This window comes from Lygodium microphyllum, chromosome 21 (assembly GCF_053477565.2).
Source record: "Lygodium microphyllum isolate KBCC chromosome 21, Lygodium_microphyllum_v1.1.10, whole genome shotgun sequence".
NCBI lineage: Eukaryota > Viridiplantae > Streptophyta > Polypodiopsida > Schizaeales > Lygodiaceae > Lygodium > Lygodium microphyllum.
Window position 1 is genome coordinate 61,409,680 of NC_141155.1, and position 17,656 is coordinate 61,427,335.

Genomic DNA, 17,656 nt, shown 5'->3' on the forward strand with positions numbered 1-17,656 from the left:
GTCACTGGATCCAACAGTAGAAAACACAGCACTTGAGACATGAAACAGTCTGTCTGATTCCATGTGAGAATGAGCAAAGTAGCAAAAGCAAAGAACACAACTGCTTAACACTGAGAATAATGAATGTGATGGAGAGAATTCATGAACTCAAAGAATGAACGGACATGCAATGGAATCCATAACTTAAAACATGATATGTATCCATACAAACCACTCAGATACAAGCGCATGTGATGAACAGCAATGCCTCCAGCCTCCCTCTCAAGGTGGATGTGACATGATACAACAAAGTAGAGGAGTGGAGTATATATATGCCTTGGGACAAGACCCTAGATAAATACGCTAGCCCTAGATGAGCAGCCCAACTGCCAATAAAAGCACCCAGCTAACACCCTAATAAACATGCCCAACACCCATGAAATATATACCACTAACACTTCTTCACTCCATCTTTACTGGGCTTGCTGCCAATGATCAGGTCCATCAGAGCAGAGAGTTCTCTTCTTCCCTTTGGAATCGCCAGAGCCAGGGGTGCTCCAGTGTTCATTTGCCTATCGGAGCCATTTGCATGCGGTCAGCTGCATGCGGTCAGCTGCCAGATGGCAGCTTACTAAATGCAGCAGTGGGGAAATAAAGATATATAAATGCCACATCCGCCCGTTCATTCCACCTGTCTACCAACCCAAGAGTCTGCTGTTCCTTCTTACCCTTGGAACATCTTGAGTTGTATACAATGATCATAACTAAAAAAAGATTTTACCACCACAGCACACATACTGTAAGTACTCCCGTATATATAGCCTATGTTAATTTTACTGGTTTTACTGCCAATGATCAGCCCTTTCAATTTGGGATTAGGAAAACTGATATATGGGTCACCAGCACTGCAAGAAAATTGGCCTGCCTTGATTCAGCTCTTACGCACATAATCACAAAGCATAATATTCACTTCTGTGACACAAGATTTTTGGGGGTTTTTTGCCCAACCAGGGGGGGAAGGGGGGGGATTGTGGTAACAGCCAGGAAACTATTGTTGTGAATATAAACCTTTCACTTCCAATTGTGCAGGTACATTTCTCTGGTGGACATAAGCATGGCCATATCATGTAATAAGGTACTCCAATCTAGAAAGGCAGAGTACTTCCTGCGTAGTATAGCCAGTATTGGCAGTAAGATTGTCAGTATATCAGAATAGGAAGCTCCAAAGATAGACCTCCATCCCATCCCATCCCATCCCATTACTGGGTAAGACCAAAGCGGCTTAAATATCAGAGGAAACTTAAGCAATTCCTTAGCTCCTCTTTTTAAATTGACAGTTCAGCTGTACCAGGAAACAAAATCCCTAGCTTCAGTTTTGCATGCTATCCTGTAGCTTGGTGCCACTTTTCCAAAAGTCCACAACTGAAGCCATTCCAGCCGGCCTGTATCTCCTGGTTGTATCTCTCACAGAAGACTGTTCGTATGATGGCCATTTTCTTTTTCTACATCTAACTCCTGAATGGACTCCTGAATGGAGCATGTTAATCCTGTGGTTCTTCCTGGAGCTCCGCCCGCAAGATTTGTTACATCAATTACAGTTCTACAAGCATCCAAACCAGAGTATTAATAGCTAGATCCTACCAAGCCAGCACTCTTACATTAACTTTACAAAATAGAGGCTTACAGTTTCTTGGTAAACCTCCCATCTGATATCCCACCAAAAATATACACACTTTGACCAATAAGTGATGCAGAATGACCAGTTGTATGCTTCAACTCTCCTGCAATTACATTATAGCCAAAAATTTCCCCAAAAAAGATTGCATCAGCCTTCAAATTCATTTCCTTCTATATCAACATATACCTCAGGAAATAGGGCACTAAGCAACACAGTTTTGCATCCATCCCATAGAAGACTACCTAAGAAGTCATGCTTGTGTTGTATGCCATTTGCATCAACAGAGTTCAACCCAAGGACTTTCTGCACATGATTTGCACACAGACAATTTAGTGTGCAAATACATAAGCTAGTCGATTGACCACATCAGCCGTCATATACTTTACTAAGCTATACAGAAACCATCTACCTTGATTGTCATATAGCACTCCTCCAGATCATCATTCACAAGGTAATAGTCAAACAAAGATGAATCGTGTCCTTGTTCAAGCTCTTTCTTTGCATTTCTTAGTCTCTTCTGGATCTGCTCTTCTGTCTCTGTACCCCTGAAAAATGGGATTGGAATGAGTTTTAACAAAGAATCAACCAGAGTAAGATCCTGAGTGATGGTCAGCAAGACACAGGTGACCTAATTGCTTGATGGAGAATTTTTGAAAACTTTAGCCTTTGGGATAGAAGTCTCAAAAAGTTGAAGTAAATTCAAGCCCACAATCACCTTCCTCTGAGGCGAGATTCGAGTTGCTCAAGGGATGGAGGAGCAATAAAAATAAACAAGGCATTCAAGCCACTTTTCTTTACTGCTTGAGCACCCTGTACATCAATATCTAAAATGCATCTCTGCACAAGATGACTGCTTCAGTGCATTGTACTGATGTGTAAGTTCTTAGTATTGTTATTTGAAGATACTCGCTGCATTATCCCTGGAACCTGGAAGCTCACCTTGCCAGCATCTGCTACAGCCTCCACTGCAGCAATACTTGTCCCATAGAGATTGCCATGAACATCAGCCGACTCCAGAAATTTCCCTTCCTGAATTGCTAACTCCATAGCTTTCCTGTCTGTGAAATGGTAATGAACACCACCTGTCTCTTTCTCTCTCGGCAGCCGAGTAGTATGGCTTACTGAAAATCCAAATGTGTCTGGAAACTCTTTCATAAGCCTAGTTATTAGGGTGCCTTTACCCACACCCGAAGGACCACAAATAACAACTGGTTGGGGCATGTTTCCTAGCACTCCCTTGCTCCATGCTACTACATCTTTACCAAGCAGTAGCTTTTGCTGTCTGACAAATGGGGTATCCACCTGGTCCAGTAACAGCCATTTTAGATCTTTAGCCAAGTCACTGGAAACAAAAAGCTATTGCTAAACATTCAAAGCACCTTACAGAACTTGACAACTGAGCCATTAATCAACCTTACGATTTGTAATAAGTTATGCACCTCACCTCTAAAAACCAGATCATGTCTAGAGGAACGCTCGTACCCCCAAAAAGTAAAATTCTTTCTTTGTTCAATAAGACAGCTGAATGGCCACAAAGGGGTCCAGGTTGAGTACCCAAAACTTTAGGAAGTACCCTAAAAACAGATGACAGAATTGGGTTCCTTTATTCCTGTGTCATGATATTCTCCGTGATATAAGATCAAAGCCAAAAACTCACACTAAATTTAAAGAATGCAAATGCTTGTGCAGAAACAAACATTGAGTAAGGCTGTGTGTGTGTCTCAGCAGAAAGCCATTCAAACCATAAGTTTTGTCTTAAGTCCTCGATGATATCAAATCCCAAAGTAGGCATGGGCTATGATAAAAAACCACAATCGTGCATAAAGGGAAGAGGTAGAAAAAAAAGGAACTTCACACTGAGTCCAGACATAGGGTCAAGAAACAATGAGCAATACAGCTGCAATAGCACAGAAAAACATGATTACAGGCACACACACACAGGCGTGTGTGCATGCACATCAACTTGAAAGGAGAGACCTTTGGCAAGCTGGATGCATACACTTCTGTCAACTGGTTGAAAACTACGAAAGGCACATCACTCACCATTTTTTAGACAATGTGTCAAATATGTGCACATCATTAAACAATCTTCCATCCTTCATTCCACCTATAAACACCTGAAAGAAAAAACAGACGAAAGGGTGTTAATGGGGTATGTTACATAATAGAAAAGAAAGGAATGGGGGAAGGAAGAAGGCTTCACTTCTGGCTTCAAAGTCTTGGGAAACTGTTACAATTTCTCAGATTCAGGAACATAAATGATGGCACTTACAATTCTTTCTCCAACTACTGTTGCTGTATGATAGCACCTGGCTTCAGAAGGTTCACCAGATACATGACTTTGAGGTTGTTGCTCCCCACTTTTATGACTGTGTGGGAGATCCTGAAGCTTGTTAAAAATTTCAACTTATTAGGCAGCTGATGAAAAGCATAGCATTACAATCAAGTTAAAAAATAACAGAAGTCATGGCAACAGTGTTTCTCAAATATCTAGAAGTGTTAATAGCCTACATGTTATTCAGCCCTTTTTCTCTTGAATCCCTAACCTACACTGGCTAATTACAGGTTTAATATAACTCCTTGATCTGTTTCAATGTTCAGAAAATAATGGTCACAGTGTGTACAGCATATCAACATTGAAAACAGAAAAAGTCAACACACTGCATGCATTTATATGGAAAACCCTATCATTCATGAACATGCAATCACAAACTGCTACCACTGAAATAAAAACGCATATCACGTGAGCAAAAGAACTTGCCCAGCACTGGATACATCATGGCTTTGCATGTACAGAGAAAACTCGTACCATCATATACACATGTAGATCGAAATTCAATGAACATGCAAAGGTGTGCCAAGAAAAAGATGAAGTTAAGGAAATGGATTCAGGCATAAGTAGTAAGGCACCTGTTCTTGAAAAGATATTAGACGAGGTTGGATCTGAATCAATGCATACTGAGAAACCTGCTTGTGAGATTCAGCGTCCAATTTTATCAAGGCTTGAGAAAATGCCCGAAGCAACTGGCGGAACGTGGCCAGAGAAACCTCCGGAGAGACCACTGCATTTTCAAACGTTTACAATATGACAAAACGATTCACCATAAACAAGCGAGAAAGATTTTCAAACGTTTACAATATGACAAAACGATTCACCATAAACAAGCGAGAAAGTTGAATAGATAAGGTCTGAATGAATCTTTTATGCGAAATGGAGACGGTGATGAGATATATGATGTTTTCAATTGAATCAAGGTATCTCCATTAAACTCTTATTCCTAATGATCATAAATGCTGAATCTAAATAGGAGCACCAAATGAACAACAAAATGGAGAGGAAGAACCTGTTGAGCTAAAATAAGTGAAAACGCGTGGAAGATTTTGAATGCTCTTTCTTTACAAGTCAAATTCAGTGAGGAAACCAGAGAAAAGAGTTTACTATGATCGATGAAAGCCTTGGCAGCGTCGGCATTGCTGCGGCCGACAATGACGGAGAGGATTTCCTGGTACTCAGAGATCTTCCGGCCTAGATCGTCGTCCGGGAGGGAAGAAGCAGAGAGAAGAGCACGCTGGATCTCGACGTCCATGACTTCAAACTCATCAGAGAAGCAGGGAAGAAGCAGCGGTAAGGAGGAAGGCTAGGGTTTCCATGACGGCGAAGCCAGCAATGGCGATATGGAGGGCAAACAGGGAGCGGGCACGTCTCTTGTTGATCTCGCTCTCTGGTTTGCGCGTCGCCATAGCGTGCGTGCCTGCCCGCCTGAGCTTTTTGGCAGGCTTCCACCCTTTTTGTTCTTTTTGCTTCGGTCAGTTTGAGATTTGGGGCTTCGTACTTTGTTATTATTACTATTATGTGACTGTCTGGAGAGGCCAGAAGAAAGGGGGTCCAGGCCCATCCCTATTGGCAGGCCATTTGGTCCCTCCCTCCCCCCCTTTTGTCACATGCTCGCAGCACGGCAAGGACTCCCAACGTGCCTTTGGGGCTTCACCAAAAGCAAACAAGGTTGTCCTAGCTCTTCGCCCTTCGCACCAATGCTCACAAAAAAACTCGAGGTTTCTGTCGAAAGTTTTAACCAGTAAAGACACATGCTTTCATGATTCTGCAAAATTTTCTTGTTTGAAATGTGATTGTCAATATTAGATAGATGCAAATAAATATGTGCCGCCCGGAGTCAGAACCCAAGGTTTGAACTTACACTTCCACATACAACCAACATTCAAACTGCCTGGTTACAACCCCATTGGTGGGATTGTGAATATTTCTTTATATTCATTTTCCAATCTCATGCTCAAAAACAAGCAATTTACATAAACTTTAGCTATTTTAATATGTGCACTGTTTGCAAAGCACTTATCGTTGAAGGAAGTGAAGAAATTTCTGGTATGTTTCTTAGTGGAGGCTACAATTATCCTCGATAAATAGTACTTTGTACAAAAGAGGAAATCACCATGCAACAAAGGTGTTCAGAGCCTAAAATGTGATAGCTTTTGACATTATGATGTGATATTAATATATTACATACCAAGAATTCAATAGTAAATACAGACATAGAACCATTCTACTTCAATAGTATGGCAAAGAGGTGGCACGAGTTTCTTCATTTCTTAACGCTCATAAGGGAAAGTGCCCTTCACCCATATGAAAAGGATGTATTCTATTATGTACTAAAAATATAGCATTGGATAAGTCCAAATTTATAGTTTCAAAGAATATCCAATCTTGAGATAGGACTAAGATTATGGAAAGAGTATTCATCCTATGTTGATCAGTACCGTGTTAGTATAAAAATGAGCTAACATGTCATTTAGCACTTATCATCATCAAAGGAAGTGAAGAAATCTCCAGTCTGTTTCATAGTAGAGGCTACCGTTATCCTTGATAAATAGTACTTCACATACTTCAATGGTATGGTGAAGAGCTGGCACAAGTCTCTTAGTTTCTTCATGATTATAAGGAAAAGTGCCCTTCACCCATATGAAAAGGATATATTTGACTCTGTACTAAAACGGACATAATTAAAAATATAACTTTGGATAAGTTCACAAATTAAAGTTTCAAAAGAATATGCAATCTGAAGATAGGACTGAGGTTATGAAGAGTGTATTTGTCCTATGTTGTTCATATCATGTTAGTTTAACAATGAACCAACATATCATTCAACATGAACAAGAAATCAAATGATAATAACATCACAAAGATCAAAGATGTGTCAAAAGCAATGTTGAACATGGAAAAGTGCTCTTTAAACTCATGAACATGGAGAAACTCTCTTTGATCTAAACTACAAGTTGCCACAAAGAAAACGCAAGCAAATTTCATAGAGTCTTCTAAATTACAAGAACAAGTTCGATTGCCTCCATTTTCTCCACTTTCTATGTCCATGCATCCCACCCTCCCATGACAAGTTTTGCTTTCAAGTAATCATGTATGTGCCTTTGAGTACGTGAGCCATTATGAGAGGACAATGTCAATTTTGGTCTCTAGCAAGGTAGTCCACAAAAATGTATTATTTAGTTATGGGGATGAATCTTAGCCTATAATCATTATATATAGGGTTGAACCATCCTCTCAAGAGTTTTCTTGGGATTAGCCATTGCCAAATATAATACCACCTAGAGCAAGAAAACTAAAAATTTATCATGCAATAATAGTACAAAATACCAATATAATACTAATGTGATACACCAAGTCTACTAGCCCAAACCAAGCATGGAAATATGTCAGTAGGTGAATCAGCAACTCCCCTCTAAAACTACTAATCCAACATCATAGGATAATTTGAGAATCTCCAAATCTCAAAAGCCACTCAAATCATATATCCTATCACAACCTCTAACAAGCTAGAGATACAAGTCTAGTGACCACAAACATTCAACTTGGATCATTAACAGACTGAATAGTATAGTCTTGGAAGTTTGGCTATAATTGTTGGTGTGTGTGCATTGGATTGGGAAACTTTCTTTTGCAAAGTTGAAGCTTGGAAGGTAATCTACAACTCTCTAAGAGAAAGCATTGTCAAATTTTGAGACAAGGTACCACAATTTTGGCTCTATTTAGAATGTTCTCTCGAATTCCTACATGTTGTCTACTAAAGTAATCTAACTTATAGCTATCATGTCCTTCTATCATTGGCTCTAAACTTGATTGGACTTGAATTGTAATTTCTTAGGAAACAAACTGTGCCCAAAAATCATCAAATGTCACTAATAAGAGTATAATAGGATACAATCTCTAAACATTACATTGAACTAGATTTGTAGCCCCAACATATGCCCAAGGACCATCAATCCTCCACACTAAGAATGGTAAACAAGAATAATCAGCTTTTAAGAAATGTTGTTATGATGTTTCCCAAGTTCTAAATTGTTATACTTAATTCATATTACAATCTAAGTAGTACTATAGCTCTAAAGATGACTATTTAGAGGTTGTGGAAGTAGAGTCCCACATACATACCTCAAGACCAACTAAATTATGAAACAGTTTTGCAATTGCTAAATATTTGAAATCTGATGTACTTTGCATAAGTAAGTCCCCCTATAATCTCAACTCAATTTACATAAAAAGCATATCTAAGTATTCCCAAATCTATAGAGATTCAACATATAGTTTCCAATTGATACAAGAAAAAAAAATCCCATGGGTTTTAATGTTGGTTCATCCTCCAAGTTGCCTACTTTAGAGTAGTCACAATTTCATTGAGCAAGGGGAGACATAGATATATAAAGTTTAGACATGGAACTCTTCTTTGGAGATCCTTTATGGTTAGGTGGTATAAATTGCATTTAATGGTCAACATAATGTGGTTGTTGCAACCCTATTTTGAATTATAGATCTTAAGCTTACTATAAATGTGAACTTCACTTCATGTGGACTTTACCTAGAATATATTAGATCTAATGCTTGTATATACAACCATTTCCACTCCTTATGGGCACAAGTTCAAATTTCAATCTTTGTCAATAATCTAATCTCCTTTGACTAACTAAACAATCTACTTTGACTAAAATGTGAAGAGATTGACCAAATAGTGTATTGCTATATTGTCACATGTCTCTTCTGCTAAATCTTGAAAAAATTCAAGGCTAGTAGTATATGAAGACATAATTGTATAGATGTTGCATGTCAGCACAATCCTTCTTTATGGTCATAATCCCTTAGTTTTAATTTACTTTTTATTTGACATTTGTGAAGGTGGCATAATAGATTAAATTCAAACTATGTAATGATCATCTAAATGTTGTACTAAAGTCTTTAAAATGTTTAAATATGTTGAAAATGTCAACATACTAGTTTCGAGCCCCTTTGGACAAACCATTTTGCGTGGCTTAGATTGCTAATAATCAACTTCAAGTTTAATCATTGTGCAAACCACGATGTTCTTTGTAGGAGGGAGACCACATCTTGCATCGAGGGGCCTTGTGTGCATAGTCTCTTAGATGGAATCCTTCTCAAATCCCCATGCAAGTGGCATTGAACTCAAAAAGCAACTTTCTAGATTTTTGTGTTGCAACTTGTAGCACTTGGCTTTTACACTTTAACTCTTGGGTATTCCATGTAATGTCCATTAAAGGCATAAAACCTAGCTACATAACTCTCAAAACCACACCAATTTTGAGAAAAGAGCTCTATATCAATATCTCCATAAATTTCACAAGCCCCTTTGGAACCTCACCCTTTGCACGTCTTGGAAATAAACAATTTAAAAAAGCAATCAACAAAATAGAGATCTTTTGGCAAGCAAAAATGTGCAACCGTCAACGTATACAAAGGTTCATATTCTAGTTAGAGCACATTGGCTAACGTGTTCAATATCAAGGTTAAATGATTTTTGGGGAAACACTTAATGCATACATAGATACATTCAATCAATCATTTATAGTGCATTTCTAATAGTTTACAAAAGCACATCATGTCAAGTAAACAGCAAATAGAATGTTGGATACCATTTGTACCTATTTATACTCCATGACATTAACAAGGCATAAATAGAAGTATGCAGTTCTTACATATTAGATTCTCTAAGTAAAACCATTAGCATAATAGTATTTTCATATTATTGTTGTATTGTGTTTATTTCATTAGTCAAAGGTTTCCCTTACTAGTCCTCTTGACTTAGGGATTGAGCCATGGATTCTAAGTAAAACCATTAGCATAATAGTGTTTTTGTATTACTAGTGCATTGTGCTTATTTCATTGGTCAAAGGTTTCCTTTAACACTCCTCTTGACTTAAGGGTCAAGACAAAAATTTTATTTAGCTAGTTACTTGATATGTTAAATCCATGCTTAACAATTGTAGGAAAATTTAGGTCTCTCAAATTGAGTGTGAGATTTATGTATGCATTGAGAGTGGGGGATGGGGGTCAATTCTTGCAAATTATTACATGGTGAATTCCTAGTAGCTAGCATTCCTTGCATGCTTTGCGGTGGTAGATTTGTGCAAGGAACATTAGGCCACTTCATGGTAGATTTGCATGATTGCCACCATGAAGCAGCTTCAATCACACACACACGCACACGCACACACACACACACACACACACACACACACACACACACACACACACACACACACACACACACACACACACACACACACACACACACACACACACACACACACACACACACACACACACACACACACACACACACACACACACACACACACACACACACACACACACACACACACACACACACACACACACACACACACACACACAATCTCTCTCTCTCTCCATTCTCTCTTTTCTCCCTCTCTCTCCATTCCCTATGTCTTGAGTTTATTTCATCTCTAGATTTTTTTCCTCTTTTCATTCTCTCTCCTTTCCTCTTTCTCTCTCTAGATCTTCCCCCCTCTAAGTTTTCAAGATTTTTTCCCCTTTAAATCTCACTCTCTTTGTATAAATTTTTCCTCTAGACTCTCTCTCTTTGTAGAAAATTTTCCTCTAGACTCTCTCTCTTTGTCTCTTTCTCTGTGTCTCTCTTCCCCATACTTTTTTATGTTCTCTCTCTAGATTTTTCCTTCTCTCTCAATTTTTATTTGCTCTTTCTCTCTCTCTCTCTAATTTTTCTCTCCCCCCAAATCTCCACATGTACCAAACCCCAAAACAATTGTCGATGACACTTCCATAGATAGATACATGAGATTATAGCCTAGACTAGAGCCAAGCCCTCTACATCCCCACGGCATCATATTAGTTACTCTTGCAAATTGCTCCATGGTGAATTCCTAGCATAGTTAGCATTCCTTGCATGCTTTGCGATGGCAAATTTGTGCAAGGAATTGTAGCCCACTTCATGGCAGGTTCACGAGATAGTATGAACTTGCTATGAAGTGGCTTTTCTCACTTCTTATCCTTACATTATATCTCACTTTCCTTCTCTCTCTCTCTCTCTCTCTCTCTCTCTCTCTCTCTCTCTCTCATTAGATGTTTCTCTTTCTACATTCTCTTTGACTCTCTTAGTTTTTCTTCTCTCTCTCTCCATTCTCTCTCTTTTCCTCTCTCTTTATTTTTTCCCTCTCTGAAATTTTTTCTCTTTCTCTCTCTCTATCACTTTTTCCTCTCTCCTCAAAATCTCTCATTCTAAAATGTTCCTCTCACTCTATTTCCTATCTCTCAATTTTATTTTCTCTCTATTTTTTTTTACTTCTCTCTTTTCATTCTCTTTCCTTTCCTCTCTCTCTAGATCTTCCCCCTCTCTAAGTTTTCAAGATTTTTTTCTCTTTAAATCTCTCTCTCTCTCTCTCTCTCTCTCTCTCTCTCTCTCTCTCTCTCTCTCTCTCTCTCTCTCTCTCTCTCTCTCTCTCTCTCTCTCTCTCTCTCTCTCTCTCTCTCTTTGTTTTCTCTCCCCCCAAATCCACATAGGTGTACGAGACCCTTAAACATGCGTCAATGATACTTCCATAGATAGATATAGGAGATTATTGCCTACGTTGGAGCCAAGGCCTCTACATCCCCATGACATTGTCTCAACTAGAACTCTTTTATTTGCTAGCTAGAATTTCCCTTACTTATAGTTTGTAGTCTTCTTCTAATGTTTATTACATTTTCATTTACTATTTTTAGATAGATGTACCATCATATAAATGATGGTAACTCATCATCTCATAAGTCATTTGGGGAGGGGAGGGGGTAACTCTTGCAAATCGTTCCATGATAAATTCTTAGTAGTTAGCATTCCTTGCATGCTTTGTGGTGGCAAATTTGTGCAAGGAACACTAGGCCACTTCATGGCAGGTTTGCATGATAGTGCGACCCTACCATGAAGCAACTTCCCTCACTTCTTATCCACACATTGTATCTCACTTTCCTTATCTCTCTTTTGCATTTCTCTCTCTCTCTCTCTCTAAATTTTTTCATATTTCTTCACACACACTCTCTAAAATTGTCTTCTCTCTCTCTCTCTCTCTCTCTCCATTCTCCCTCTATATTTTTGTCCTCTCTAAATATTTTCTCTCTCTCTCTCTCACTTTGTCGTCTCCCCTCCCCAAAATCTCTCTCTCTCTCCATTCCCTATCTCTCAAATTTATTTCCTCTCTAGATTTTTTCTCTTTTCATTCTCTCTCCTTTCCTCTCTCTCTAGATCTTCCCCCTCTCCCCCCCTCTCTCTCTCTCTCTCTCTTTAAGTTTTCAAGATTTTTTTCCTCTTTAAATCTCTATAGATTTTTTTCTCTAAACCTCTTTCCCTTTCTCTCTTCCCCTAATTTTCTTTATTCTTTCTCATAGATTTTTCCTTCTCTCTCTCAAATTTTATTTCCTCTCTCTCTCTCTCTAATTTTTTCTCTCTCTCCCAAATCTACAAATGTACCAGACCTTGAAACAGATGTCAATGATACTTCCATAGACATATACAAGAGATTATTGCCTAGGCTACCCTCTACATTTCCTCAACTTTGTATCAACTCAAACTCTTTTATTTGCAACCTAGAGTTTCCCTCACTTATAGCTTTTAGTCTTCTTGTATTGCTTATTACATTTTCATTTACTATTTTTAGATAGTTGTACAATCATGCAAATGATGATAACTCATGGTCTCATAGGTCATTTGGGGGGAGGTGGGGGGGGACTCTTGCAAATTGTTCCATGGTGAATTCCTAGCAGTTAGCATTCCTTGCATGCTTTATGATGGCAAATTAGTGGAAGGAACACTAGGCCACTTCATGGCAGGTTTGCATGATAGTGAGAACCTACCATGAAGCAACTTCCCTCACTTCTTATCCACACATTGTATCTCACTTTCCTTGCCTTTCTTTTGTATTTGTGTGTGTAGGGGTGTGTGTGTGTGTGTGTGTGTGTGTGTGTGTGTTATTCTCTTCTCTCTCTCTCTCTCTCTCTCTCTCTCTCTCTCTCACTTTTCCTCTCTCTCTCTCTCTCTCTCTCTCTCCATTCCCTATCTCTCAATTTCATTTCCTCTCTCGATGTTTTTTCTTCTCTTTTCATTCTCTCCTTTCCTCTGTCTCTCTAGATCTTCTTGTCTCTCTCTATGGTTTCAAGATTTTTTCCCTCTATATATATATATATATATATATATCTCTCTCTCTCTCCCTCTCTTTTTGTAGATTTTTTTCCTCTTGACCTCTCTCTCCCCCTTAGTTTTCTTTATTCTCTCTCCTAGATTTTCCTTTCTCTCTCTCAATTTTTCTTCTCTCACTCTCTCTAATTATTTTTTCTCCCCCCAAATCTCCAAAGGTTCCAAACCTTCAAGTCCTCTACATCCCCATGACATTGTATTAGCTATAACTATTTTATTTGCTAGTTGGAGTTTCCCTTGTAGCTTTTACTAGTGCCATTTATTACATTTTCATATACTATTTTCAAAAAATTGTGCTATCATATAGATGATGGTAACTCATGGTCTCATAGGTCATTTTGGGGAGGGGGGAGACTCTTGTAAATTGTTCCATGGTAAATTCCTAGGAGTTAGCATTCCTTGCATGCTTAATGTGTGGCAAATTTGTGCAAAGAATGCTAGGCCACTTCATGGTAGGTTTGCACGATAGTGTGAACTTGCAATGAAGTAGCTTTCCTCACTTCTTATCTATACATTGTATCTCACTTTCCTTATCTTTCTCTTGTATTTCTCTCTCTTTCTCTCTCTCTCTCTCTTATTTTTTTCCTATTTCTTCACACACACACTCTCTCTCTCCATTCTCTATTTTCCTCTCTCTCTCTCTCTCTTTAGATTTCTTATCCTCTATCTAAATTCTATATATATATATATATATATATATATATATATATATATATATATATATATATATATATATATATATATATATATATTCCTCTCTCCTCCCCAAAATCTCTCCCTCTCTCTCTCTCTCTCTCTCCATTCCCTATCTCTCAATTTTATTTCCTCTCTAGATTTTTTATTCTCTTCTTTGCTCTCTCTTTCTAGATCTTCCCCCCTCTCTAAGTTTTCAAGATTTCTTTTTCCTCTTTAAATCTATGCGAGTGTGTGTGTGTGTGTGTAGATCTTTTCCCTCTAGATCTCTCTCTCTCCCCCCTTTTACCCCTAATTTTTTAATTCTCTCTCTAGATTTTTCATTCTCTGTCTCTAAGGCTTTTCTCTCCCCCCAAATCTCCAAACATACCAAACCCCAAAATAAGCATCAATGACACTTCCATAGGCAGGTACAAAAGGTTATTGCCTATTCTAGAGCCAAGCTCTCTACATCCCCATGACATTGTATAAGCTAGAACTCTTTTATTTACTAGCTAGAGTTTCCCTTACTTGTAGCTTTTAGTCGTCTTGTAATGTTTAATACATTTTCATTTACTATTTTTAGATAGTTGTGCCATCATAAAGATGATGGTAACTCATGGTGTCATACCAGCAGTCATGCGACCAAGACCTCCAGCTAGGCCCTCGCCATGATAAAAATAATGGTAACTCATGCTCTCATAATGCTAGTCCAATGACCAGTGCCTCTAGCCAAGAACTCACAAGTTGCCACTAGTAGACTCCCCACTACCTTATGCCACTTGTGTCACCTACAGCTATAGGCACCCGCCAACCTTGGTCAGCCATTCCAGCTCCCTACCCACCCTAGCACATGTCGACCTACTCCTTGTGCTCCTTCTAGCAGCAAACCACCAATGCTCGCCACCTAAGCCACTGCCCACCAGCTGCTTGTGTGACCACCACCAAAGTGCTTGGCCTTGGGAGGCCGCTAGCTTTGGCCACCACAACTCAGGAGGTAAAAGAATAATATTTCATCAATTTTTTAATTCGGCTTTGATCTACTGGAAGGGGCGTGTGCTGCTTGAGCAATGTATCTTTGTTTCAACACGTGTCTAGGACACATTTCTTACAAAGATTTTGTGAATTTCAAATAAAAATTTTGGGCCTTTTGATATTAGCTTAGAGATTGGCAAATGTACACCGACAATCTATAATAGATTGAAATTGTACATTTTGGGACAAGAAATTTTTGGGCTTTTGCATTTTTGTGCTACTGAGCACTGTTTGTACCTTGAACAACATGTATATCATATAATTTTTGAGAGAGTGTGATTAGGTATGCTAATTATAGCATGGTGTTTGTCGTAATTTTTGGAAATTCTCAAATTTCTAGGTTAGTCCAGCTTGAAGTATTGCTGTTGTGCTCCTTGATTAGTGACATTCACCATGGCCAATCAGAGAGGTGACGTATTCACATATGTGTCCAAGGAGGATAGGTTGGATGGCAACAACTATTCTCTATGGTCTTTTATGATTAAAAATGTGCTGATTGCAAAGAATCTTTGGGATTATGTTAGTGGTGAAGAAGTTTGGCTTGGAGTTGTGGCTTCTACTACACCTCCTCCAGGAGGACGTGGTCAAAGAGCCACTCAGCTGGCTCAGCTTGTTTAGCCCGATCCAACTCATCCACTTCCCTAGAGATCAACAACACAAAAGGCATGGGACACACAGGATGCTTAGGCATTGTATCATTGTTTGCATTGGCAGTTCTGTGGTCCATCATCCCACACATTTGGTCTGCAGCTTCTTCACCACGAGAAGCATGGTTGACCCTAGAGTAGATGTTTGCTTGGAAAAAATGAGACATGCATCTCTTTCTTGAAGAAAGAGCTTGAGATTGTGAAGATGGATGAAGGTGATTCTATGCATGATCATCTCAATAAAATTCAGGACTTGTGTGAGCAGCTTATGAATGTAGATGAGTATTACTCAAATGTGCAGTTGATCTCTACTACTTTGAATTCATTGTTGCCCTCGTATTTGGCCCTTAATACAAACTTGAATCTCACTATGATAATTTTCCCATAGCCACTTACTTTCCTTCATTTGGTTAGTTTGCTCTTAGAGGAAGAGAAAACAAGAAAGAATAGTGGGGTGGATGTTATAGCCTCTGAGTAGGCTTTTATGGCAAGGTAGAAGGGCAAGGTTAGCCACGATAAAAATGCTCTACAGAGCTCTAGGACTTTGGGTACTTTAGAGAGTACTAAGAAATAGGGGGACATGCAATCCAAGAAGGGTAAGTGTCACTATTTCAAGAAGCGAGGTCACTACATCACAAAATGTAGGAAGCACATAGCCAAGGAGAAGAAGGAGTTAGGAATGTCTATTTCTAATGCACCTTCCACTGCTATTGAGTTTGTGTCTTTTGCAGATTGTGACTATTATTTCTACACGTGCAGTTATGACTCTTCTTGAGCTGATAGAGCATTTAGCTCTACTGAGGATGTGAGCACATGGTTCTTTGATAGTGGTGATTCTAGGTGTATCACATCCCACAAGGATTTGTTTTCCTTCATTATTGTGGCTCCTATTGGCAAATATGTGCAGTGTGTTAGCAATGTATCATACCCTATTAGAGGTATTGGGGAGATTGTGTTGACCATTGATGGCTCTATTCTCCATTTTTTGGATGCATTATTTGTGCCATATATAAAGAAGAATTTTTTGTCTATTTCTTCTTTGGAAAAGTATGGTTTACAAGTCACATTTGATGTGATAGATGTATAGTTAGAGATAAAGAACACATGACTTTGGTTTTGATTGGCCCTTTATGTCATGGGTTATATGAGTTAGATGCTTATTCAATTGATTAGTTTTTGCATGCAAATTGTTCCAAATGTAAGGATGCAAAATGAATCTTCATATCATGATTTCTAGTAAATATATCAAAATAGGATTCTAATTTTGAAATCCCTTCCTCTAGATCAGATGGTGAAGATGACTAATATGGTACTCTTCCAATAGGTGGTTGAGGACTAGTGTGGAACCTTTCGATGGTAGGGAACCTCTAGGGGGTTGGGGGTTTAGCCCATAAGCTTGGAAATTAGCACCATCCATACAACCCAAATAATCATCATGCCTTTGTAAAGTCTCACTACTTCATATTGACTATTGGGAATGCCCCTTTGTCCAAGGATTCCATGACCTTGGTCATTTTGGTTAGGTGGCTAAAGCGGAAATGAGGGATCACTATTTGAATGAGCTTTCTCCCTAGCTTCCTTGGTTCCCATTTGCATTTGCATCCATTGGGAGAATTGAGTCATTATTTGAGTATTGGGTTTTACTCGTTTATCAATCAAAGTATTCATTTGGATAATGGAATCCAACAACTTTTCAATGAAAGACTTCATTTGATTAGTAGACAATACCATCTGTTAAACTCTAGATAATATCTCTATATGCCTTTGAGCATGCCTACTCTCATGCTTACACATTGTATTATTAAGTGCACTAATTTTTCATTACATTTGAAGCTCTTCAAGGCTCTCTCCCTATTTCCACCTGTGAGAGAAAAATGGTAGTTCCTAATGGCTACCAAATCCTATGGAAACTATATAGAACTTGTGGGAAACCTATAGTACTTACACCTGTACTTCAATGATAAAAATGGTATCTATAATAACCTATATATACATTGCAGTGTCTTGTAAAATCCATGTTTCACCCTATTTTGATCTTCAAGTTACTTGAGTCTTTGAGAGTGCTTCAATCTTTAATTCTCCGCTCATTCTACATGTGTGAGGGA

The 17,656-nt window shown here is 38.6% G+C and overlaps 1 protein-coding gene across 1 annotated transcript; it reads right to left on the minus strand.

Moving 5' to 3' along the window:
• Positions 1–246: 246 nt before the first annotated feature.
• Positions 247–5,463, minus strand: LOC148018063 (guanylate kinase 1-like). The gene is made up of 11 exons (XM_087661823.1): positions 5,097–5,463; positions 4,568–4,719; positions 3,930–4,046; positions 3,701–3,774; positions 3,102–3,231; positions 2,597–2,959; positions 2,373–2,494; positions 2,067–2,202; positions 1,900–1,960; positions 1,664–1,760; positions 247–1,579 (listed from the first exon to the last, which is right to left on the minus strand). Exons 1-11 carry the CDS (start codon positions 5,242–5,244, stop codon positions 1,444–1,446), a joined length of 1,536 nt encoding a protein of 511 aa, XP_087517949.1. The 5' UTR covers positions 5,245–5,463; the 3' UTR covers positions 247–1,443.
• Between the last annotated feature and the right edge of the window lie 12,193 nt (positions 5,464–17,656).

What these genes read in the sequence shown, in the direction of transcription:
- LOC148018063 (XM_087661823.1), bottom strand. Translation starts at nt 5,244, where the DNA reads ATGGACGTCGAGATCCAGCGTGCTCTTCTCTCTGCTTCTTCCCTCCCG. An exon ending in GACACATTGTCTAAAAAATG is followed by an intron (nt 3,232 to 3,700) that starts GTGAGTGATGTG and finishes ATCTGTTTTTAG; the next exon opens with GGTACTTCCTAAAGTTTTGG. An exon ending in CTGTAGCAGATGCTGGCAAG is followed by an intron (nt 2,495 to 2,596) that starts GTGAGCTTCCAG and finishes CATCTTGTGCAG; the next exon opens with AGATGCATTTTAGATATTGA.